At 38.9% G+C, this 25,283-nt stretch overlaps 1 protein-coding gene across 1 annotated transcript in view; it reads right to left on the reverse strand.

Annotated features, from left to right (window-relative positions):
• The window catches only part of GMDS (GDP-mannose 4,6-dehydratase), a 644,755-nt gene that overhangs the window by 80,191 nt on the left and 539,281 nt on the right, over positions 1-25,283 (reverse strand). The window contains exon 9 of the mRNA XM_047101621.1: positions 16,340-16,436. Within this exon, the coding sequence (XP_046957577.1) occupies positions 16,340-16,436 (97 nt within the window). The remainder of the gene's footprint in view (positions 1-16,339; positions 16,437-25,283) is intronic.

Below are 25,283 nucleotides of genomic sequence, written 5' to 3' on the forward strand. Positions count from 1 at the left end.
TTTGTTGGGCAGGGCTGGGCCCTAATATTATTTAAAACATGTGTTATGGGATGAAAATCATTTTGAATATGAACTCTGTTACTACACTAAAGATTTCACAAAATAGCCTATGCTCTTACTTGTGACAGAGGTAATTATATTTTCTTAAACATTTTATGGAATAAGGTGTAAATAAATGAAATAAGAATAAACAAATACACTTTTCACCCAATTTTAATGGCAGAGAGAGGAAATAACCAGAAGTGCCAAGTGGGAAAGGTACCCATCCACACCTTCCTAAGGCCTCAAGGGCCATAAAGAGTGAGCCATTTGTTCGCCATTCACAGAAAGTGTGTGAAACAAAACATGGCATCCTTATATATCTCACAGGTAGGGAGGAAATAACTAGAAGGCTATAACTCTGTAGATGCTGGAAATGTCACTCTTTTGCATTCCCAGCAATCTGTGGGGCATGTTCAGAGAAGCAGAAAGGTGGAGGAAGGGGGAAGGGGGGCCTGAGGAGTGGGCTTACAGTCGGAACCCCTCTGGGGGCATTGTCGGTACAGTGACAGTGACAAGAACAAACATGCCACATGGGGTGGGTCCAAATCTGAACTGCTCAGGGATAAAGAAGTAGCTGTGCAATGAAGTATGATAATAATAATACAGTTTAGATATGAAGAAGGTGTTGGGGAGAAAGTCCCATTGCATCAGATAAGTGGTCCATAAAATGGTTTAGATATTGGCAAAAACAGGTTTGGTTTCCTCCTAAACTATGGCTATTATAAATCCTTTGGTATATTCCTTTAAAAATTATTAAAATTATTAAAATATTCCTTTTAAATTAAAATCTAGTAGTCTACTCTAAGAATTCTAAGGGCACATTAAAGAAAAAATAGTGACTGCCAGGTGGGCTTTTGGGCCTTGCTAACATTCCCTTGAGTCCCAGGGGAAGAGCAAAAAGCCACTAGGGTCACATCTTATTATGCTGTATCTCGGTGGCTTTGATTTTTCTTTTAAACCTAAACCAGAAGCACTCCTCAAAAAGACTTTTTTACATGGTAAGTAAAATGTGAGCCAGTCACACACTAAAAGGACAAAGAGCCATTGTCAGGTAATATGGTGATGCACTCCAGCTGGGCCATTGCCCCTCCCACTTGTAGACAATTCTTCAGAACCACTGGGGGAGAGCAGCCAAATGAATAATGCTCTCTGATGGCCTGTGAATGGTTCACAGTGCTTCAATTCTGCAGGTAGACAGGACAGGTTTACGTCCTCTGAACATATCACCGGACTCTGCCTGCTGGGTTTATAGTTTCAGACCATTAAGTAGGTGCAAACCCACTCACTGCAACAAAGAAAAGCTGCACTGAGAAAAGGCCAGGGAAGACCTTCACAGAGTCACAGTGCCAGCAACCCCTTCTGGTGCCAGAGCTGAGGGGACCTTGGCTGGAACAGACCAAGAGCAGGTGTCCCTGATGGCCAAGGGGTAGAAGGCAAAGTTTTCAGGTGACCTAGAACATATGACCCTGGAGAAAAGGGGGGTAAGGCTTAATGGGGAACCATAGCCTGGAAACCGGCTGGGCCACTACCATACAGTATGACCTTAGGCAAGTCACTCAGCCTTTTGGTGTCCCAGTTTCCCCATCTGAAATGATGATGGAGAAATTAATGCTCCCCAGGCACCTGGAAGAAATAACAATGAAGTTCTGTGCTGGAGAAATCAGAGATGCAAGACAGCAGAGATTGGTCACAGATTCAAAATGGCGGCAAAGGCCAACGCCAAGCAAAGTGATTTTCTGCCTGTTACTCCCCCTCACCCCACAGGGCCCGGAAGAAGCACCTGATGTTTTTAGCTGATTTTCACAACAGCAGACAGAAATGAACAAGTATTGTGGGCCAAGACCTTGAATCTTGCTTCCTAAGGCAAGAACTTGATTCTCTGAGCTGCCCTTACATGGTTTTGAGACACTGCTTATGTCAGAGAAAAAAAGGGAAAAGAGGAATTTGTCAAGAAATTATGCTCTAACTAGGATTTAAAGTTGGGACTGAGAGTTAGTTTCAAAACCAGAACTTGAAATTTGGGGGTGGAGGGAAAATGTCCCTTCTCTCAATGAAAATGTCTAGCTCAACTAGTGCAGAGCACCCAAGAATGAAGAGTTTGCATCTCTAGCAACAGCCTGTGGCTTAACTGCAGAATTATTTCTGGAAATAGTCAATAAAAATTACATATGTATATAAAACAATAACATAAAACTCCAACCGATATAAACTCACTTAATGTAAATTACTTTGGATCTTAAAAAACTGTTTTTATATTGCCTAAATCCCTGAAGTCTGAGCCCATGATGTACCTGGAAGCTTCCCAAGAGTCTCTGCTTGTCAACACTATTCCTGCAGAAGTCAGGCTGTTTACCTCCACCATGCCTGTCAAATTGACTTTGTTTCTAAATACTCTACTTTATATTCCCACCTTCCATCAGACAGGAAAGAGCATTTGTATATGTCCATACCTGAAAAGCCACATTATGCCTGAGGATACAGCAGATATATTCATCAACTTGGTAAAGAGAATCATTTAAAAGCCAGTCAGATTCTGTGCAGTGTGGACTGAAGTTCCTGTTGGCCACATGGGTTGAGCTGGGTAGAGGGACTGTTAATATGGTATGATAAATGCCATCATGAGCATTCAGGGCTAACATAATGTGGTATCCAGCAAGCATCTGTTGGGTGGCTGTGCTGGATAGTCACCTGAAGAAGTTGTCTTGCAAACCTGGTTCAGTCCTTCATCTCAGTGTTTACAAATACCTGACACATTTCCTCTGTTTATAATTCTGTGACCATGACCTATTCTCTAATCCTCTCCAACACCTAGAAACAGACTCCAGGATCAAGAGAGAAAATTTCAAGAATTCAGAGGTTTGGGGCTTCACAGCAGATACAGAGGAGGTCGACTAATTCAGCCAAATTAATTCAGATTCCTCGTTAGAGAGGTTTTCTTTGATAATAACCACATCAATTTATACTAAGATGGTATCTTTGGTCATAAAATGTCAACATGTTTCACAAACATTAACTTAGCCTTCTAGTACCTCTGTGTAGGTTAACATAATCACCCTTCATTTAGAAGACAAGACTGAGATGATGTTAAGGTTGTAGATAGCTAAACATACAACCTTCTGAAGCTGCATTCTATCTCAACTCCTAATTATCTAACCAGAGTGTTTTTCCTTGGTGTTTCCTTTGGATGAATAAACTAATATCATTGTCAATGGTTTCCATAAAAAACAATAACTGCAAAAACACATTTCTAACCTATTGTCTATAGTGGGAGTTGAGGCACAAAATGTCACCTACACAGACAGAAGTTCCAAAAGAAATAATGACTTATCCCCTCATGTTTAAAAACAAATACATGCTTTACTTTTATGTCTGTGATGCAGACCACAAAATATAAAGGAATCAGAAATGAAGTTTAGCTACCTGGAAAATTTATAAAGATGGAGGAAGGAGGAAAGAAAAGAGGTTGAATTATTTTAAAAAAAGAGCAACATCATGAAAATGCAGAAAAGGAGAGGAGAGTATTTCTAGGAAGCAATGGGTTGTTTAGTTTGGATTTCAAGATTGGTGGGTAGTGAAACAATATAAATATTCAGCTGGGGAGGGTTGAGGACAGAGTGATGTGAATCAAAATGACTGACAAATGTACATCAACATATGGGGACAATGATGCAGATGCGTGAAGTTATTTCTGTTACAGAAAGCTGGAAGGCAATGGTCCTTACATCCATGCTTATCCCAAAGTGATGAAACAGTATAAGACTATGCAGAACTGAGTCACAAATGTAAAACTGATAAATTAGAAGAAATATGCCCATAGTAGATGCTCTAAATGGACAAGAAACTGAATTTTGTTTTATTTTTTTCCAGACAAACCCAAGTGACAGGAGATTAAGCGCCACCCTTTTCATAAATACATTAAAGAAAACCATGATTAAAACTACTCTCTTACCTACCACTGTCCTTATGGGATAAAAAATGTCCTGGTTTTATGAATGGACTCTAGCGTTTTATCTTTTCAGTTCCTTTTTGGATCAGTTGGTGGTTGCTCAGCACCATATGTGATGACTGGGTGCGAGTCTTTGCCGCTCCTGGGCACCCACCACCCGCCCACACTAGGATCGGATGTGTGGGCATTGTTTGTTCAGCGTCTACTCCCTTAGGCTGCACTGCCTCCCACTACCCTCCCTCACCAGCTGAAAGAGGAGACAATGCATTGGTATCAACAGCCATCCCACCTTTAGGGCAAGTGGGAGGTGCTGATTCATGAAGAGAATATTTCATATCACACTTCCCTCCCCCCAACCTTCACACTACATTTTACAGATGTGCCAAACTGTGAAAATGGCTTCTCTCTCATCTCAACCTGGCAGCACGCAAAACAAAGGCTTCAAAAAAGAACTGTTTTGATCCACATTCTCCCTCTTTTCTGATCCATTGATGCACAATTTTTAGCAAGAGAGCCATACGCAATCAGACCCACGTCTCCTCCGTTGGGAAACACAATATTAAAAAAATTATATTTTATATACTTGTTTTAGAAAGTAGATCTGAAGCTTATTCCATTGCATCTGACTGTATTTTTTACCAAAATGGCTGCACAAAGAGGAATACAATGCAAGCCTTAATAGGAAAATCTTCTCTGTGAGTCCAATGCTTATTTCAGAATTAAAAAAAATATTGTTCTAAATGACTATTACCTTTCTTACACAATCATATATTTAAATTTTAGTCTTCATTTAAAAAAAAAACAGGAAAACACTGGAGGTTTAAGTGAGGGGGAGATAACATGCCATTAGGTTTCTGGTAGACTTTGGCTCCACAGTTAAAGTACCAGTCATTGTAGCTATTTACTGATCTATACTTATCACTTTTTTATTCAAAAAGTTTTGGAGATGAAGTAGCAGAGGAACACATGCAATGCACAAAGCCAAAAGAACAGCTGAGCGTCTCTTATGCCGTATAATACTTTGCTCAACACATACAGTCTCAGAGTAGGGAAAATAAAGATGGTAGCTGCCACCAGGGCATTTCTTATTAGCAGTTCAAAACTGAAAATGCCTCTGTTTGGCAGGTGTACTTTTCTTAGTTAGAAACAACCTAGCATGCCTTTTGCATATGTGATGCTATTGGTGCACTCCCTCCAAGATTTCAAAGACAACAATAAGGTTTCTCACATGAGCAGTGCACAGCAGTGTACCCACAACACACCAGATGGATGCCAAAGGGACCTACTCTAGAGTCAGTCTGCAATATCCCCATTACCAGCTCTTCCTATTAAGAGGCACCAGTACACAACTCTGGTGGGTTGGAATGGGTTAAAAGCTTATTTGAGATGGTCTGAATTGCTTAAGAAAGAAGTTGCAGGGACTGGAGTAGGGAAACAATCAGAACCTCTGGAAAAAAGAATTTCAGAAAAGATGAAGAAAGAAAGAAGGCAATATCAGCAAAAAAATAAGAAAGAAAAGGGCAAGAAATAAAGAACTCGTGAATGGGGGATATATAGAGATGAAGGGATATAAAAGGAAGATGAATTTTGTTTAAAGGTTGGATGTACAGATGTAAGCCATGAATAAACCCAATACTCATCTTGTAGTAGAATTTCAAATAGAAAGGAAAAGAGGAAAAATATTTTTATACTTTTTTTTCTCCTTTGGAATTTAGTTACAGTTTATTACAGTGTTGGAGTAATTTTGTTTATACCAGAGCTGGTTGGAAAGCAGGAGAATGATCCTTTGATGTGGCATACATGCATTCATTAATTGATCCCCTTTTATGTACCAAGTACTATCCAAGGCCATCAGATGTCATTCCTGCCCCCAAGGTTCCAGGTGGAAATGACACATCACATTACAATGGGACAAGTGCTTCATAAGAGGTTAAGTGCTAACTTTGCCTAAAGAAATAAAAGGAGGCTTCACCAATGGGCTGACATTTGTGCAGGGCCTAGAAACTAATAATTCATCAGTTTTTCAATATGCCCTTTGAGACTGGTGGGAAATATTCATTGTTATGCTACAGTGGAAAAAACAGAAGGAAGGAGAAGTTCGAAGCTTTGAGATTTATAAAAGTGAGAGGATTGGGAATAAAAAGTGTTGAGAGTTATACTTTTAAATTTCTAATGCTAGCCAGTAGAACAGATTCAAATTACCACCGCACTTTCTTATAAATTTTAGAATTTTAATAAGGCAATGTAGCACTCACTCTCTAACCTTCCAAAGCTGAAACGAATTCAGAAACAGATTATTTCTTTTCACCATCTTGACTTAGAGAAACTTGACATATTCCCAAAAGTTCAACAAGTGGTTCTAGAAGATCATTTAGGCACATTTTCTCTGCTAACATTTTTCCAAAAATAATAGAAACAACTTGAATCTAAAATGTATAGTGTCTTTCTAATACCACTCCACATAGGATTAATTTCATTCTCAACAAATTCCCTGTAAGATTGGGAAACATTTCACGATAAACTTGAATATTTGGGAAAAAAAAACCTCGCATATTTAGATTGACCTTGTTATAGCTGTTAAGGACCCATGTTTATGAGATAAACAAAATTTCTTGTGAAAGTAAGGTCGTCTCTATTCTTGACTTTGCCTTTTAAGCATTAAGACAGCTGTGAACTGTTTAGGAATTAGTCTCGAACACAGAATTTAACTAACATCATAGGACACGCAAGGGGCACTCTTCTAGAATTTAAGACAGTTAGGGGTCAGATGCCATGTAACACAAGGCAGATTGGTGGTCTTGGAAAGAATAGTAGCTACACGGAGTTTAAGAATGATGCATGACTGATGTTAAGACCCATGACAGCAAGAAAAGAGAAGATGAAGTACAGGAAGGCAAATACAAGAAGGTAAAAATAAAGAAGAAGAAATAAGCTAGAAATAAAGGAGGAGGAGCAGCTGAGCTGCTGCAGACAGGCTGGAGGCACAGCAACATGGAACAGAGGATGTGCTGGGCACAAATGGAGGCTGGGAAGGAGAGTTAGTGGTGATGGGCCTCATTATTGCTGTGCTGGACAGGTTCTCTCTGCACGAGGGACTCCCTGCCTTTTGTCTCTGCAGGCCCCTCTGGTTCATTTCCTGGACACCTCCTGCCCCAACCTGGAGTGTGTTCTCTCTGTCTTTCAAACCACAAGTCTTTCCAAAACTCTACTCTAAAGCTCCTATTCTTTAGGAATCCTGTTCTTATTCCTTTGCCTACTGTTCCCTCAGACTTAGGATGGTTTGTCCTCACAGTTGCTCAAGTGCATATTAGTATTTTGGTGGGGTTTTTGAGTATGTATATTACTAAACTTTAAAATGACAATTAACTAGAGTCCCCCATTTCTTCTTTCTTCTCCAAGTGATAAATAATGTGTTTTTCAAACAACAGAAAGCACTGTGATCCAGCAGTGGGTCAAAGTGATTAATTATTCTCTGCCAACTGAATACCCCACAGCCCAAGAACCCTGAGCCTCCAGAAGGAATACAGCTCCTTCAACACCTTGATTTTAGCCCAGTGAAACTTAATTCAGACTCCTAATATCGAGAAGTATAAGATAATAAATCTGTGTAGTTTTAAGCTGCTAAGTTTGGGATAATTTGTTATAGCAGCAATAGGAAACCAACACAGATTTTAGACTGTAAAAGTGACATCTAGCTCGTTGTAAGAAGCAAGTACAAAGATAGGTTTCTGCAGGAAGATTTCTGAAAGGGGATGGAAGGGTGTGGTTGGCAGGTAAATGGAGCACTATGAACATACATGATGGCCTAATATATTCTCTTTGGTGGCTGCTCTCTAGATTGTTAAGGATACTTACATTCTAGGAGTAGTCATAGAACTTGCTAGATCTCAGGATCTATTATAGGTTCTGGGAATACACAGTTTAAGCAGAGTAAGAGGAGAGGGTCCCTAACTCATCTCCTTTAACTTTCACTGTGACCATCATTTCTGCCACTGGATCAAGAAGTACAGAGCTGGTAAGTAGCAAATAACCCTTTCTGCATGAAGTTATAGATGCAAAACAAAATAAAGGTTTAAATAAAAGAAAATCTCAGGAGTTGATAAGCTCAAAGTATCCTTTCAGATGTCTCTTGATAACTAATGATTTCACAGCAGTGGGTGATGATGATAATTAATCATGATGACAGTAATAAAAATGGTAATATGCAGCACAAAGTACCTTATATTTATATAAGCTCTTTCATCTTTAAGAATTCTAAGATGCTTTGCAACCTTCCAGTACATATCAATATGAAATGAGGTCTCTGCTTACATCTGAAATTCAGTTTTGCCTGGATTGACAGGTAGTAATCATCTGCCAGTTAATGGAAACTCTGATATTAGCTGGGTAAGGAGCCTTGAAGGCAGGGGATAATCATCAAGGATGGCAGACACTTTAGTCTGGCTCTGCAGCTCTTGGACACAAACGTTTGATTGGTGAATTCTGTGACTTAAAAAAATGTTTATTTATTTATTTTGAGAGAGAGAGAGAGAGAGAGAGAGAGAGAGAGAGAGAGAGAACGAGCAGGGTAGGGGCAGACAGGGAGAGAGAGAATCCAGGCAGGCTCCACATTGTCAGCACAGAGCCTGACTTGGGGCTCCATCTCATGAACTGTGAGATCATGCCCTGAGCTGAAATCCAGAGTCAAACACTTAACCGACTGAGCCACCCAGATGCCCCAGAGTTCTGTGAATTCTTAACCCACTTTTCCAAAAATAGGCTTCTGAGGCTTATCTCCTGAAATTCAAATTGCCTGGCTTTGTGACTAGCTCCCTGTTCATGCTTTTCTCTCCTCTCACCCGCCATGCTCTCTTTGGGGTGTTCATCTCAGAGCTTTAACTCTTCCTTTTGCACAACTACCCTGTCTAGAGGCCCTGTCTGACCTCTTTTCTTTACACCAGGCCTCCAGCTCCAACTCCTGCTTGGTATTGCCATGTGGATATCCCTAAGGCACCATGACTGTACCAGAATTCCTCAACACCTCCCACTGCAAACGGAGTCCTCTTCTTATATCTCTGATGTGAGTTCTGGCATCATTATCTCTCACCTACTTCACGGTTCAGCCTCTACTCCAGGGAACCACCTTCAGTTCCTGTCTGTCATCCACATGTCACTATCCAATCCATACCTAATCCTGTGGTCACCATCTCTGCAATGTCCTGGCATTTGTCACTGATTTTCTCGCCTCCGCTGCCCTGGTTCAGTTAGCTCCTTCTTATACCTGCACTAGATTGTCCCAATAGCTTCCTACATGCTCCTCCTCATTTGTCTGAGAGTTACCATGGGACAAGAACCTTATTTCATCCATCTTCACATTTCTCACAGAGGTTCTAGGACTTATCTCCATGGTAGAAATTCAGTAAACATTCTTTTTTAATTGAATCTCTAAGACCGCAATCATATAAGAATACTTTATTTTATATATACTGATATATTCTGGAGAAGCTGAAGGTAAATAAGAATTATATTTTAAATGTATACAATGAGCATACTATTTTTAAAAGATTCTGGTAATAAATCCTGAAATTAGATAATCTTTTAATACCTTAGAAACCTACTTATTTCTAAGTTTAGATATTCTTTAAAAAAATTTTTTTAATATTTATTTATTTTGAGAGAGAGATATAGAGTGCGAATGGGCGAGGGGCAGAAAGAGAGAGAGGGAGAAAGAGAATCCCAAGCAGGCTCAGCACTGTCAGCACAGAGCCCGATGCGGGGCTTGCACCCATGAGCTGGGTGATCATGACCTGAGCCGAAATCAAGAGTCAGATGCTCAACTGACTGAGCTACACAGGTGCCCTTAAGTTTAGATATTCTTACTCCAGCTTTTCATGAAGCAGTGCACTTCTGATTTATCCAAGAAACCAGCAAATTTATGACAGCATTACAAAATGTACAAACTGGATTTTGCTATTAAGGACAGCACCTATACTGAACAGTGGCTGAATGGAACTAGGTATTTACCAGCAGGCCAACCACCTAACATGTAATTATCTAGGAGGCAGATCAGAGCTATTAAGTTAGACCATCAGCTGTGGATACCAAATTGGAGGTTTCTGACAAAAGCAGTCAAATGAATTCTCAACACTGCTAGTAGATGTGACAGTGAATGAAGAAACCAGTCTGCCATGAACCAAGGGCATGGAGAGTGAGGCTACAGAAGGCCTAGGGTAAGATAAAGATAGATAGGGGCCAAGAGTAAATGTACATGGACTAAATTTTGGTAGACCTGGAATACTTGGAATATTTTTTTCCTCAGTGAACAAAGTGCTGGGGAAAAAATCAAACTTGGTAAGGAATAATTAACCTTATTGAGAAGATAAAGCAGAATAGGGTGGAGGAAGGAAACCATAGATAGATTTATCCATGAAATCTCCATGAATGAAGATTTTTGTATTTATTTTAGAAGATAAATATAGCTTGATACAACAGGAAAAACACTGTCAATTTGTTTAAAAAACAAACAGCAAATGGGGATTTCTAAAATTCCAAAATACAGATCTCGCTGGCTGGATGAAAATGAAGAGGGAACAGGTGATCACACCCATGATGGATGGGCCTCCCGTAAGTAATTCTATACTTTGAGTAAGCTGCATCAGGGCTAGCTGAGGTAGAAGCTGAACTCAAGTACTAATAGTTCTTCCTAAGAAAAGTAGCTGCAGAAGCTAAAACAAATTTCTAAGATTTTGGAATTTCTTTTGTAGATGTCAAGAGGTCAACACTGTAATTATAAATGGGGGTAGTCATTAGCTGGACAGCTTTTTTTTTGGGGGGGGGAAAGTACAGATTTTATAGGAATTCCTAATTGGTGCAGAGAAAAACCCCCATCTATAGAAGGACATCAGAGAGTTTTTAGGACAAATACAAAAAATATTTTTAAATAAGATAAAGTATATACTTATGTATATTCATATAGATTTTATGAATCATTAATTACATTGTTCTGATCAGGATCTAATCATGAAAACTTTCAAGGAAAAATAGGATGTTGGGGGCATTATAGTAAGTACCCAATTACTATTTCATTAGATATGAAATGCTCTCGAGGGGGGTAGCAACCAAGGAAAGAACACAGGCTTTAAGAGGAATGTTATATGCCCCTAGGGGTTCTGTATGGGATCCTATGAAGTATGGAAAACATACAGTAGAATATTTGAGAATCAACTGAAGAGACTGAAACTTAAAGCTCCTTTGGTTAAATCCAAGGAAGGAAAAGGGCAGGAAAGGTCAATGTGATTAAGGAAGGATATAAAGATTAGTATGAGGAGCCTAAGAGGGAGGCTTAAAATATATAAACAGTGATTTAGAGATATAAACTATTTATAAAATACAAGTATAAGAAGTTCAGAGGAAGCATTATGATGGCACATTAGTGCTAGCATCCCACTCCATTGTGATAGTTGTAAAAGAGGAGAATGCTAGGATATGAAAAATTGGAAGGGGTCTTACAGAACAGCCTCTCCTTTCACAGGTCCAAGAATGCAGGAAGAAAGGGACTCGCCCTTAATTTGCTCTCTCTGCAACTCCTTATCCTAGCTCCCACCAGTCAAAACAAGGAACAAAGAAAAGCAGCAGTGGAGGGGTAGGATTAGAGCTTTGGAGGTCAGAGGATCAGGACAGGGAAAGATCAACTGGCTCTAACAGCGCTGAGAAGATGAAGGGTTGGAGTTGGGAGGATCTAATTTCCTGCTTTGGGAGGGGAAGTGTGAGAAGGTGGTGAGAACAGAGATGGGAGAGAAAGGGGACAGTTTCAAGACCCCCAGTACCCAGAGATGGAGCTGAAGGAAGGACGTATACACATCTTCTGATGATAGATCAGATTCCTGAGGTCTGGAAAGTGTTACCCAGCATTATTCTAAACAGGGCTCTGAGATAGAGCAAGCAATTATGGGCCATTTAACTTAACATCATTTACAGAAAAATATTAGGAAAAGTTTGCAGAGGGGACAACTCGACAAGCATATGGTAATTTGATTAGAAACAGGCCACACGTTTTTACTGAAGGAAGGTGTTGTTTTAACTAGCTTGTTGGACTTCTTTGAAGTTACTGCCTTCTCAATTCTGGATTTTAACTCCTGATTTTTCTAATATCTATAAAGAATGGGAATAAACAGAAAGTATCTAAGTAAACAGAACAAAACCAATTACAATTGAGGACACTAGAAATACAATGGCAAGAAAAATGAATGTTGAGATGAATATAATAGCAAGAAAAAAATTTAATTTACAACATCTAGTAGCATTTAAGTCAAGATATTTTTCATGAAAGGTATGTGATTTGAATTTTGGTTTGTGAATATATGCCCTATGTCATTTCCTAAAATACTCTGCAGAAAAAAAGTGATTTTTGTTAGTTTAACTGAGAAAACAAAAACCAAAAAACAAAAAACAAAACAAAAAACAAACTCTTAGCCTTTTTTTTTCCTTCAATGGATTGACTTTTCGGTGTGGTTAAAAATTTGGTGTGGTTAAAACATTCAGATGAATTTCTCATTAATACAACCTTTGAAAATTTTCCAAGTGAAAAATTCTCAAAGAAAATGAAGACATCTTATTTTATTTTAAATTAAGTAGTAAATCAATATTATTATTTCCATACCACCGAATAGCTACTAAAGCTTCGGAAGGAGAATTAGAAAAGATAAAAATCAAGAATAAAATATCAAAGTACTTATTAATGTTGGCTTGAAGACTTTATTATACCTTCTTATCTACTTTTTACTGGTTGATCTGTACAATTTATCATGTGTCATTGTACTTTTCAAAAGGTACTAGATTTAAGTAACTGATCTATACCTCTCTCTATATGTACAATTTCCACAAGGGTGGGGAATGTGTCTGTTTTGCTCATAGGCCTAACATAGTGTTTGGTAAATATTTGGTAAATGGATAAATAAATAAATAACAATAATAGCACATCAATATTGGGTATTTTACTGTGTAACATACTATTTTAATAAGCATTTTGTATAATTGACTGTTAATTCTTCAACACTTCTATAGACTTCTAGCTCTCCTATTGATCTCATTTTTAAAGTCAAGGAAACAGAGGCATTGAGAAGTTGAGTAACTTGCCTAGTCACACAGCTAGTCATTGGCAGTTTTTGAACTCAGGTGGTCTGGCCCTAAGGCCCACACTCAGGCATGACGCTACTTCTTCTCTCTGAATGAAGCACATTGCAATGAGTCTGTGTATAAATGGGTACACATACAGGAAATTATATACAAGAGAGGAGATTTAAGAGGCACAGAACTCAAGCGTTAACATTGCCATCACCAGATACTGGAAATCAGGGGCAATGGGGGATTTAAAGTCTGATGTCCAGGATCAAGATCTTCACAGAAGCAAAACTAAACATTTAAAGGAAACATAGAGATTGATAGGTAAAGAACTAAAAGAATGTGACTCCATTCTGCTCTAATTGGATGCCAGAGTCCTTAGCTCAGAACAAAAACTTTCAAGACTTTCCATGTTGGTAACAGAAGCAAGATTTAAGGTTTTGTGGTGGCTAAATCAATGAGGACAAAAATTACTGGTGCATGTGGAAGTATGTTCTATATGGCATCATCGGTGGTCTTTTTTGGGGTAGTGCTGTCCTGTGCTGAGTAAAGAACCTTTCTTAAAACTAGCCTGAATCTTATTCAAAAAACAACACAAAGTTCTATTTCCCTTCAGTTGCATTAGGGTATTGATGTTCTGAGACCTGATATGTCCTTATCATTTTTTTTTTCAAATTTTCTTGATGGTATTTATTTATTTATTTTTTCCTAGCAGTCATTCTGGAACCATTTGACTCTAAGAAGATTTAGTTTAGTTTTTGGCTTCAGAGTGCCCTATATGCTGAGAATCTGGGAAGATGCATGATTAAAGCTAATCAGGAGATCAGAGTTTTAAAGAATTCAAGGAAGAAAGAAAAAAAAGTCTCTGCCTCTTGCGAGATGGATTTAAGACACTTAAATGGGAAGGATCCAGTTTAGACATGGGAGAATTCCCCGTCCACCCTCTACTGAGTGCTGACAAACCTCAGAGAAGCTGGGTGCTTTTCAGGACTCACTCTGAATGACTCTAGATGTGTTGGTTTTAGGGCCCTGCACCTAAGTGAAAGCTCATTTACCAGTCAGTCTCCAGTTCTGGTCACCTTTTAACTAGAAGAATACTATCACCCCTAAGGCAATTCTATATAAGTCTGTCAAGCTGGTCCAAGTTTTGGGAAAACTTGTTGTTCTGAGGAATGAGGCTAAAAGTTTAGTCTCACTATACAAGAAAAGCTTGTCCCACAGAATATTAAGTTGAAGTGGAGTGAACAAAACGAATGTAGCCTAAAGGCTTAGAAAGATGAAATGTAGTTAAAAATCCCAAATCAAGCAGGGAATCCCAAATCAAAAGAAAATCTAGGGTGAGAGTCCCATCAGTGAAAAAAGCAAGCAAGCATTTGAAATAAGATGCTTCTCTTATGTTCAAACAACACTAGTATAAACAGAATTGCAGAACAGGTATGATGATGACATTTGAATGGACAAAAGAAATGAGGAGGGATGCAGCACTGTCAGGGCAGGAAAGAGGGGTTGATACGGACTCTAAGAACCATCTTGTTAGTCCAAGGGTCCTTTTCCTGTTCAGCAAATTCTTTTGTTCTGTGTCCTTATCAATCCCCCACCTTGCCTAAGTAAGAATGACAGACAAGCCATTCTTAATGACTTCCTAGCTTTTGAAACTATTTTGGTGTCAGAGAAAGAACCACGTTTCAGTTGTTACAAGGATGGAGGTTTCTGTGGGCTCAGTAAATTTTCTACTCTGAGATGACAATTTTTGTTCGTGAGGAGAGAAATAAATTTGTCCATTTATGTGATCTGTGCAATAGTCTGGAAAAATGACACCCTTGTGGCACCTCTTTAGGACAGGGAAACAAATGCCAGTGTGGCTAGGGGGCTCCATAGACAGGCATTCCTTGCGGTGTCAGCAGGAGTGTGCTGGTATCTTCCTCCCCCAGAGATGGAGCACATCCTCTCCTTGGCACACCCACTTGCCATTAGCACAGGGAACCATTGTTCACTGTGTGTTAGAGACCCAGCCACGCCCTGTGCCAGGACAATGCACTGACTCTACAGCTCTAGTCTCTAAGCACTGCTGATTTCCTTTCCTTTTTACTTCCTCCTGTGTGTCAGAGTACATGAAATGAAGTTTGTTCTTTTGTTTAAAAAAAGAGATTTTAGAGGGTGATTACTGATGACATACTCACTGTCAGTTTCTCTTCTCTGGGGTTTTCCTAATCTCTGAAATACTGTACAACATATAAGGTTCAAAGCACAGATAAAACAGGTTCTATTTTCACAGCTAATGTACATTTCATTAGGAAACCTCTGAACAATTCTCTCTGAAGATGCTGTTTTTGATTATTTTTAGATCTATTTAACATGCTGGGTTTTGTCACCATAGTATGAAGGTAGACCACTTTAAAGTGACAGCACCAAGCTAAAAATCTTTATAAATTGAGGAAAGAAGGATAATAGGCACTAACAATCTATAGGTCATTTCTTAATACAGAAAATTTTGTATTCATCCACCCATCAGTCAATATTTATTAAGCACCTACTTATTAAAGCCTAAGATATTTTTTAAAAAGACCTTATCCTCAAAGAATTCATAATTTGGTAAAAAGAGAAGGTCATGTAAACAAATGAGTATGATAAATTATAATAGGTATTACAGCATGATTATGCATAGCATATAATGTAGATACAAATGAAGGAGGAAAGATTTTAGTGGTAGTAAGTAGTATATTGACCAGAAAAGTATTCACAGGCAGGACAGTACATGAGCTAAATCTTAAAAAAATGTACGGGGGGATTGTTTATGGGTTAGGTTTGTGTGGGTGCATGTGAGCGCATATGAGTGAGTGTGGGTACATGTGTGAGTGCATGTGCATATGGGAAGGTATGCAGCCCTCCAGGTCTTGAGATCTTGCAGGTTATGGAGGGCCTTGTAAGTCAGACATCCCATATCAGGGATCAGCTATCAAAGCTAATAATGTGAGGAGACTTGCCTTGGATAGAAGTCTCTGTTTCTTAAATCAACTACTTCCTTGGCTGTATTTTACCCTTGTTTTCCTTGATTAAGCAATGGATTTCGTGCTGAGAATAACAACTCAAATTCAATTCACTGTAGTCTGTTTTGGGACCTGACCATTGAAGGATGTCAGAGAACCCAATGGAAAGCTTTGAAGGCTGACTGTGGATATTCACTAAGAACATCTTCCCAGCCAACCAGCCAGCCAAATGTGGCCATGCACTGGGTGGCCAAGGAGTCCTTACCACTTCAGTTGGTCGGTAGTATTTGAGATCCACAGTCACATGAATTTTTCCGGTCTCTTTACATCTGCCCACTTCATTTTCATTCTTTCCTTCCCACCTGTAAAGGAGATAAACACTTAATCAGCCTCTAATTGCTTGGGAGCATTTGCCATGTTATAGTCCCTCAGGATGGCTCAGCCTTCTCCCTGCAGGAGTATATAAGCTCATTAACTACAGGAACACAGCTGATGTGTCACCATGTTATCAGGGCAACAGTGACTTTCAAAGCCTTTCCAGATCTGTTTCTAAAGGGTAGGGTTTTTTTTTTTTTTTTCCTTCTTTGTAAGAAAATCATGATGGGTTCAGAAGTGCAACTTCAGAAGTGAACAGATTAGCCAGAATAAGGAATTGGGCACAGGGATTTCAAAGATTTTGTACTTCTTTAGACTATTCTTGATAACATCAATTATTATGAATTAATGTCTTCTGTCTCCCTTTTATTTATTTTTTAAAATTTGTAGTGATGTTTTAGGGATATTTATTGTAAACTTCAATGCACTCCAGTTTGGAATAAGTTTCATACCCTAAATTAACCATTCATCTCATCTCTGTGTTATAGCAAGTTCCCTTCCTCTATTCAGTCAGCAGTAGGCCTCATTAACAAATCTCAGACTATTAAACCTCCAAAAAAATACACAACTGGTTTACTGCTTGCTAAGAGAGGGTATATTAGCATCAGCTATGGTGTGCTTTGGACTTGGGTTTTTCTTCCTTAAACATCCACAGTTGGAAACAGTCCCCCCTCAAGTCTATACCGCACATTGTGCAGGATATGCTCACAAGTTTCAAGACCAACTTCTTTCTGGAATTCCATTTTATGTTCTCATTTTTAAAGAAATGAAGACACTGGCTTCATGTTAGCCTCTGGAGACAATACTATACAATTAAAATTATTTTTACAAATGAAACTTTTCAGCAAAGAAAGAAAAGAAATTACAAAGTAATGTCTGACTTCCATGCTTATCACCAGACCTAGTTTGCTTTATCAGTTGGAGAGGAATCCTATGCCAACAGGACAATTCTGTGTGCTCCCTGGATCAGAGGCACAGTGGAGATCAAAGGAAAGAGTAGAACATTAAATTAGTTGCTTGACTATGTCATTCACACGTGTCATTGAAGACAAATAGTAAATATTGATTGTGGCTGTATTTTGGACATAGCTGGGTAGTAGAGACATAAATTGCCCTTATAAGCTTAATTTCTGAACAATCACTGGAATGTTCTATTCTCAACTTACTTTTTTATAGCAGAGGGATAACATGTCATTGTTGGGAAAACTCAGTTTCTAAGCACATTGAATTTGCCAGTGGACTCAAGGCAAATATGAAAAACATCCCATAACACATAGGGATTCATAGTATATGTTGAATAATAAAACTGAACAACTGGCATTATATTAATTAGTTGCCTCAAAAAGAGGTGTTTGGTAACTTACTTTTTTGGTTTAATTTCTTACTATTGATTAGACTAATTTGGCAGGGTCAGAGCTAAGTTTTTGGAAAATTCACCTGGATATGGTATGCGGATGCTTTAGAACATGCAGACTGAAAACAGTGTAAAATGAGAAAACCGAAAGTGGTTATAAACCCTATCTGTCTCTAATAGAAAAGACCACATGTTGGCAAATATCTGCAGTAAGGGAGAATAGATAAATCATTACTTTAAATATCTGCAGTAAGGGAGAATGATAAATCATTACTTTAAAAATTACCTAGCTAATTTTAAAGTTAATCGTTGAAGTGGAGCCTTTTCTTTGGTAAGGCTTTCAGTGGGTGAAAGGATATTTGTATCTCATAAGCATGTTTTTATTCTTGTTCATGTTTAATACTAACAAAGAGAAACAGTCCAACATCTGTCTTCCTGATGGTATCTCCCAGTAAGCCGAAAGGGTTAAAAAATCACTGCTCACAGTTTTACTCTTTTCTCCTATGGTAGCTGGGTATGTAATCTATAATGGGTCAGGCTGACTTATGTGCACACATATATATCCGTAATTCTGTCCTTCTTACTGATAAATCTTCTCAGATGTCACCAACTTGAAAATTGGTGATTCAAATGTACTTTTAGTTGATTTCTTTGAAACCACACATGAACACACATATATTTAAGTTGATAAAGGCCTGGAAAAGACCTGGAGAGCTTGACTGGGGAGGGAACATGTCGGACAGGAAAGGAATGAGGAAAAGCCAGCTGTGTCTTTAGAGCAGGGGCTGACAAACTGTTTCTGTAAAGAACCAGAAAGTAAATATTTTAGGCTTTACAGACCACATATAGTCTCTGTTACATAGTCTTCCTTTCCCCCTCCCCATTCTGTTCTCTTCCTCCTCCTTTTCATCATCATCATCATCATCATCATCATCATTTTTTTTCTTAAATTACCCTTTAAAACTATAAAAACATCCTTACAGGACAGTAGAAAACAGGTGGGGTTTGGCCTGTAGGCCATAGGTTCCTTACTCCTGCTTTAGGGGATGAGTTAATGCTATATCCTCATTCTTTTTTTTATTTTTTATTTTTTAAAAAAAAATTTTTTTTTCAACGTTTATTTATTTTTGGGACAGAGAGAGACAGAGCATGAATGGGGGAAGGGCAGAGAGAGAGGGAGACACAGAATCGGAAACAGGCTCCAGGCTCCGAGCCATCAGCCCAGAGCCTGACGCGGGGCTCGAACTCACGGACCGCGAGATCGTGACCTGGCTGAAGTCGGATGCTTAACCGACTGCGCCACCCAGGCGCCCCTATATCCTCATTCTTAACTTAAAACATTTAATTCCTTTTCATACCAAAAAGTTGCATTGCTGGACCAGCTTAAATTTTGCGGTTTACTGCTTCTTTTTGGCTGCTCTGAAGCCATATGCTAACATGTGGGATTTATGACAGTAGTTGAAATGGGAAACGACTGACGGAAGGAAACTGCAGGTTAGATTTGAGTTTGATGCTACTTGGGCACCTGTGTGTATCAGCTCTGGGCCCACTTCTTGGCCTCTGTCTGAATACTGTCCACAGGGCTGCCATCTTGCAAATGCTGTCTACAGTCCAAATCGTCTCTGTGGTCACTGCATTGCCCCCACTACTAATACAGTTGCATCGAATAATCGAGTATAACCAGGAAAGGGCTCAAAGCAGAACTGAGTTGGCAAAACCGCTTTGTAATTTGCACTAGGTCTGCATGAAGGCAGTAAGCAAAAGTTTCAGCCAAGGGCCAAAAAACATTCAGTTACAACAATACACAAAACACTTGTATTAACAAGTAAAAGGTAACAGCTAACTTGTCCTAACAAGCAATGTTATGACTCAAAGCAGAGCTGGGATGTTAATGAAATGAAGGTAGCTTGACAGGGAATAGAGGATTCAGCTAATTAAAAGGAATTGCTACCCACCAATTTAGATCAACAGCTCACTGAGAAGAGCCTCTGTATAATTCAATTTTTAAAATATATTGTTGGCTCCTAATAAGCATTAAGTGGCAATAGAAAACATTCAAGAACAACAGAATCAAGCACAATAAGGAAAGATGAGGTGTTATTAAAATCTACTCAACTAGGAATTCCTTTAAGGAACAACAAAAGCAAAGTCAACTGTATTAAGTCAAGCTTAGGAGACTATGTTAAAGTAAGGGAGGGCATGATGCACCCCTTATAAAAACCTGAATATCACAAAAGTTCTCAAGGATTATTTAAAAAAATACTATTTTATTAAGGATGTATATAAGGAAACAGGACGTTGCCAAAAGCTACAATTTAGAAAATGACACAAAGTAGTCCTGGGAGAATTATTAGGTTCTGAATGAAGGTGGTGGTTTGTACAGTTTTGCTCCTGTCTGATGCCCCTTTCAAAAAGGAACATACTCAGAAAGGCTAAAAGAGCAAGAAAGAGAACAGAAACCAAATTCTGGAAGCTGGAAGGCCAGATGGATGAGTGTTAAAGGACTTAGCAGAAGCCCTAGAAAACAGACTCCTAAGCCAGCAGTGGGGAAGCTGAAAATGAACCCAATTTACACTTGCAGGAGCCCTCAGATGTCAGGAAGTGAGGGCGGATTACAACTTTCCTTGAGAAGCAGTGTGATGCCCAGTCCCCTCCCAGATCCCACATTGCTTGGCAACTGCCTCACCCTCCCTGGAGAACAAGGTCCCAGATCTGAAGGTCACTGGGCTTGGGAAGGGGTAGGGCCACGATGCTGAAAACAAGGAAAAATCTAGTGAGGTATGTGCACAGAATGCTGAGACTCCCCAACCAGCCCCAGGGCGCTGGCAGTCAGGCATGTCTCCTTTCAGGCAGGAGATGAGGAATCTTCTCTGGGTATCAGGGATTCTCCAAACTAAATGGTCCTGTTAGGTCCCCCTGTAAGTGACATAGTCAACAAGCTCTAACTATGTTCTCAAACTCCCAATTAGCTTTTTAGCCCCCACTTTTAAACATGAGCAGAAAACCAAGGACTACCAGACAGACATGTGGGGAAAACCACATATAGGAAAGAGAAATCATAACAAACAAATTGAAAACCAGCAAGCTGGAGAAAATAGGACAAATAGAAAAGGTAATCAAAAAACAAAACAAAAACACACATTCTACCATTAATATCTTCAGAGATATGAAAAGATACCAAAGAAACAAAAATAAGACAGTATATAATAAAGGACGATTTGGAAAAAAAATCTTAGAAATTGAAAAAAAATTGAAAAAATTAAAAGTTCAAGAGGAGATTTTGGAGATAAACTGAGGAAATCTCCCAGAAAGGAGAGCAAAAAATGGAGATATGAAAAACCAGAAGAAAGATAAGAAAATCAGAATATGGCCTCAAGAGGTCAGTATAATAGAATTTCCAGAAAAAGTACAGAAAAAAAGGAAGCAGAGAAGAGCAGATAATTAAGTAAAATCAAGACAATTGGTCAGAGAAGAACATGCATTTCCAGACTGAAAGGGCCCAACAGAGTGCTCTGAATAATGGATGGAACCCATATCACATGAAATTTCAGAACATTAGGACAAAGAAAAAGACTGACAGACTTCCAGAGAGAATACACAGGGACTAGGAGGCAAAATGGCTCTCAGTCTCCCATAGTAACACTGCAAATTAAAAGGCAATGGAACAATACCTTCAAAATTCTAAGGGCAAAGTATTTCCAACCAAGCAATCTACATCAGCTACCTTCTTAATTCTGAGGGCAGAATAAAGGTATTTTCAGATGTACTGGGTCAAAAATATTTGCTTTCCATCCACTATTCTTAGAAATAAGATTTTGCTTCATCAAACCAAGGAGTTTTTATTTATTTTTAAAAATCTATTTATTTATTTATTTATTTATTTATTTATTTATTTATTTATTTAAATTTTATTTAAACCCAAACTAGTTAACATATAGTGTAATGGTTTCAGGAGTAGAATTTAGTGATTTATCACTTACATATAACACCCAGTGCTCACCCCAACAAGTGCCCTCCTTAATACCCATCACCGATTTCCCATCTCCCCACCCAACACTCCTCTAGCAACCCTGAGTTTGTTCTCTGTATTTAAGAATTTCTTAATGGTTTGCCTCCCTCTCTGTTATCTCATTTTTTCTTCCCTTCCCTTATGTTCATCTGTTTTGTTTCTTAAATTCCACATGAATTAAATCTTATGATATTTATCTTTCTCTGACTTATTTTGCTTAGCATAATACACTCTAGTTCCATCTATGTTGTTGCAAATGGCAAGGTTTCATTCTTTTTGATTGCTGAGTAATGTTCCACTGTATGTGTGTTTGTGTGTATATATATATATACACACACACCACATCTTTGTTATCCATTTATCAGTTGATGGACATTTGGGCTCTTTCCATAATTTGACTGTTGTTGGCAGTGCTGCTATAAACATTGGGGTGCATGTGCCCCTTTGAATCAGCATTTTTGTATCCTTTGGATACAATTGCTGGGTTGTACGCTAGGTTTCCTCAATTTTTTGAGGAACCTCTACAGTGTTTTCCAGAGTGGCTGCACCAGGTTGCATTCCCACCAGCAGTGCAAAAGTGTTCCCCTTGCTCCACATCCTTGCCAACACTGTTGTTTCTTGAGTTGTTGATTTTAGCCATTCTGACAGGTGGTATCTCACTGTGGTTTTGATTTGTATTTCCCTGATGATGAGTGATGTTGAGCATCTTTTCAGGTACCTGTTAGCCATGTGGATGTCTTCTTTTAAAAAGTGTCTTTTCATGTCTTTTGTCCATTTCTTCACTGGATTATTTGTTTTTTGGGTGTTGAGTTTGATAAGTTCTTTACAGATTTTGTATACTAACCCTTTATAACTGATATGTCATCTGCAAATATCTTCTCCCATTCTATCAGTTGCCTTTTAGTTTTGTTGATTGTTTTCCTTCACTGTAAAGAAGCTTTTTATCTTGATGAGGAAGGAGGTTTTAAAAAGATGCCAGGAAATAGAGGACCCAACTTAAGAGAGTGGCTAAGAGAACCCTTCAGATGAGCATGAAGGCAGATCACACAATGCCAACCCTCCACCAGTCTAGATGGAATCAGGTCAGAAGGTTCTATAGGCCCTGCTACAGGAAGACATGACCTGATAGAATAACCCACAGACCTGAACACATTCAAAGGTGATTTAGAAAGCTGGAGCAAAGTCTGGGGTAGTTAGTGATAAATATATAGAAAATAAAGCAAATGAAGACAAATGAAAATTATTAGCTCTGTGTTAAACAAATGACAATTGTACAGAAAAAAAGTAATTGTTGTTTACTGGAATGAAAACCATTGATCAGTCATGATAATTTAACACTGAATATTAAGCTATCCTCAAATTAAAATACAGCAATAGAATATTCAGAGAATGGAGAAATCGGGAGGAACAGAAAACAAACCCTCATTTTGAATAAGAGGACGCCAATAGATAATGCCTAGAAGGGGATAAAAATCAAGAATCAGCAATAAAAACATGTTACTTAGAAACACGGAGGTAAATGCCAAAGTAATCAGCTAGAAGAGTATAATAGAGTGCAAAAGGATTTCCAGAAAGAGAACAGAAAAACATAGAGAAGAGTAAATACTCTCTTGAGGTAAATCAAGACAATTTAACAGAGTAGAGTAACATACTTTTCCAGACATAAAGTGCCAAAAGAATGGCCCACACAGTGGGTAGGAATAGCTGTGAAAATGGGGAAGAAGGGTGGAGGGTGGGAGATTGCTGGAGTTGGTGACAATTCCTGTTGAATGGTTAGAATTTAAATTATGTGCTGGTGTTAACTGGAAAAAAAAATCCCAACAATGAAGGAAAAATCATTACAAACATGAGTTCGCAGAGGACTCTGACCAAGGCTGTTGCCAGCAACTCCCTCTACATGGCCTACAGAATTCTATCCCCAGGGCTCCTGCCCTGCCTGCCTCCCCTAAAGACGCAATGCTTCCTCCATATCTCCCTCTCTCACCCTGCCTTCTGGACATCTGGAGGAACTGATGTTGTAGAGCCATTGACACCCCAGCTCCAATCTCATCCACGGAGGAAAACACTACAAGGCAGATAGAGCAAGTCTGCAAAAACTGAGGAAGAGCCACCTGGGAAGAAGCAGGCACACTGTAGAGGGTTGGATCTCAGAAAGTGAGGGACCAGTGTGTTTGGCAAGGGAGGGAGAGTACATCAACAATGCCAGATGCTGCATCGATGTCAAAAATTGAAGAATTGAAACTGGTCCATAGGATTTAGTAGCATGCAGGTCCCTGGGGATGGCAGAAAGAACTGCTTTGATGGGGTGATGGGGCAGAAGGTGGACTGAGGTGTGGCAGAGGGACGGAGGTAAGGACAGGGAGATGGCGAGGAGGCAATTCATTGGTACGTTTTGACAGAGCAGGGAAAAGAGAGGAAGGGCAGTGTCTGAAGGGAATGAGTGTTTGCAGAGGTCCATTTTTTAAAGATGTAAGGATCTGAAAATGTCAAGATACTGATGGGAAGGAGCAATGTAGGACAGCTGAAGGCAGAGAAGGGAGAGATAACTGATAGTTTCTTGAGGAGACAAGAAGGCTGAAGCCCAAGGCCAGGAGAGACTGTTACCAGAAAGGAGTAAAGGGCAACCAGTCAGTGGAACAGGAGAGGAGGACAGAGTGTAATTTTTATGTTCAGGGGACCATGGTTTTAATCACAAAGTCTATTCTAATTTATGTATATATGAGAACTTAGCTGTGCACAGAAAGACAATATTGCTATTGAAATGGGGACTCTTGTCTCCATTCATGCTCAATTTTACCCCATTTTATTTATGTTAATAAGGATAATTGTTATTAAATAATGGGGTTCCAGCTATTGCATGCAGTTAATGAATAATCAACTACAACAAAAAGTGTAAAATTTAAATCCATTAAACAGCTGTTCATGTCACTTGTTAGAGTAAGAACTACCTTTACTTTGTGCTTTCCATATTGTGGGCCTCTTGTGAATGCCAACTAATGAATCCCCACATCAAGAATCAGGCAGGTAGTACAATCTGCAGTTTACATGTGGAGGGAGAGGAGTTTAGGAGGTTGAACAATTTTGGGAAGGTCATTGGATGACACCTCTATCTCACACAGTTGGAAAAAGCAGAATAGGTGTGGTGCCCTCTTAAAAGGTCACTGTCATTTTCATGGGAGGCCCCTCCCAAACGTTACTATCAATAAGAGTTATTGATTGGTAAATGTTTCCTTGCTTTCTTCTTTTTATCAGTATTGCTGAGAGACTTAAATTGTACTTTCAAAGTGTCTTTTCCTTATGCTTTATCTTTAGGAAATTTAGAATGATTAACTCAATGAAAAAAGCTTTGTGTGGTCATGTCTAACGAGGGTAGATCAAGAGATCGAATAGGAAAAAGACCAGAAATTGTTCTCAGCTGTAAAATGGCAGTGAAGGGAAGTTCAAATGCACACCTAATTTTTAAACAAGCCT

This window comes from Lynx rufus, unplaced genomic scaffold, assembly GCF_022079265.1.
Source record: "Lynx rufus isolate CCGP_SWC_20201006 ecotype Redwood Valley unplaced genomic scaffold, mLynRuf1.p SCAF_6, whole genome shotgun sequence".
NCBI lineage: Eukaryota > Metazoa > Chordata > Mammalia > Carnivora > Felidae > Lynx > Lynx rufus.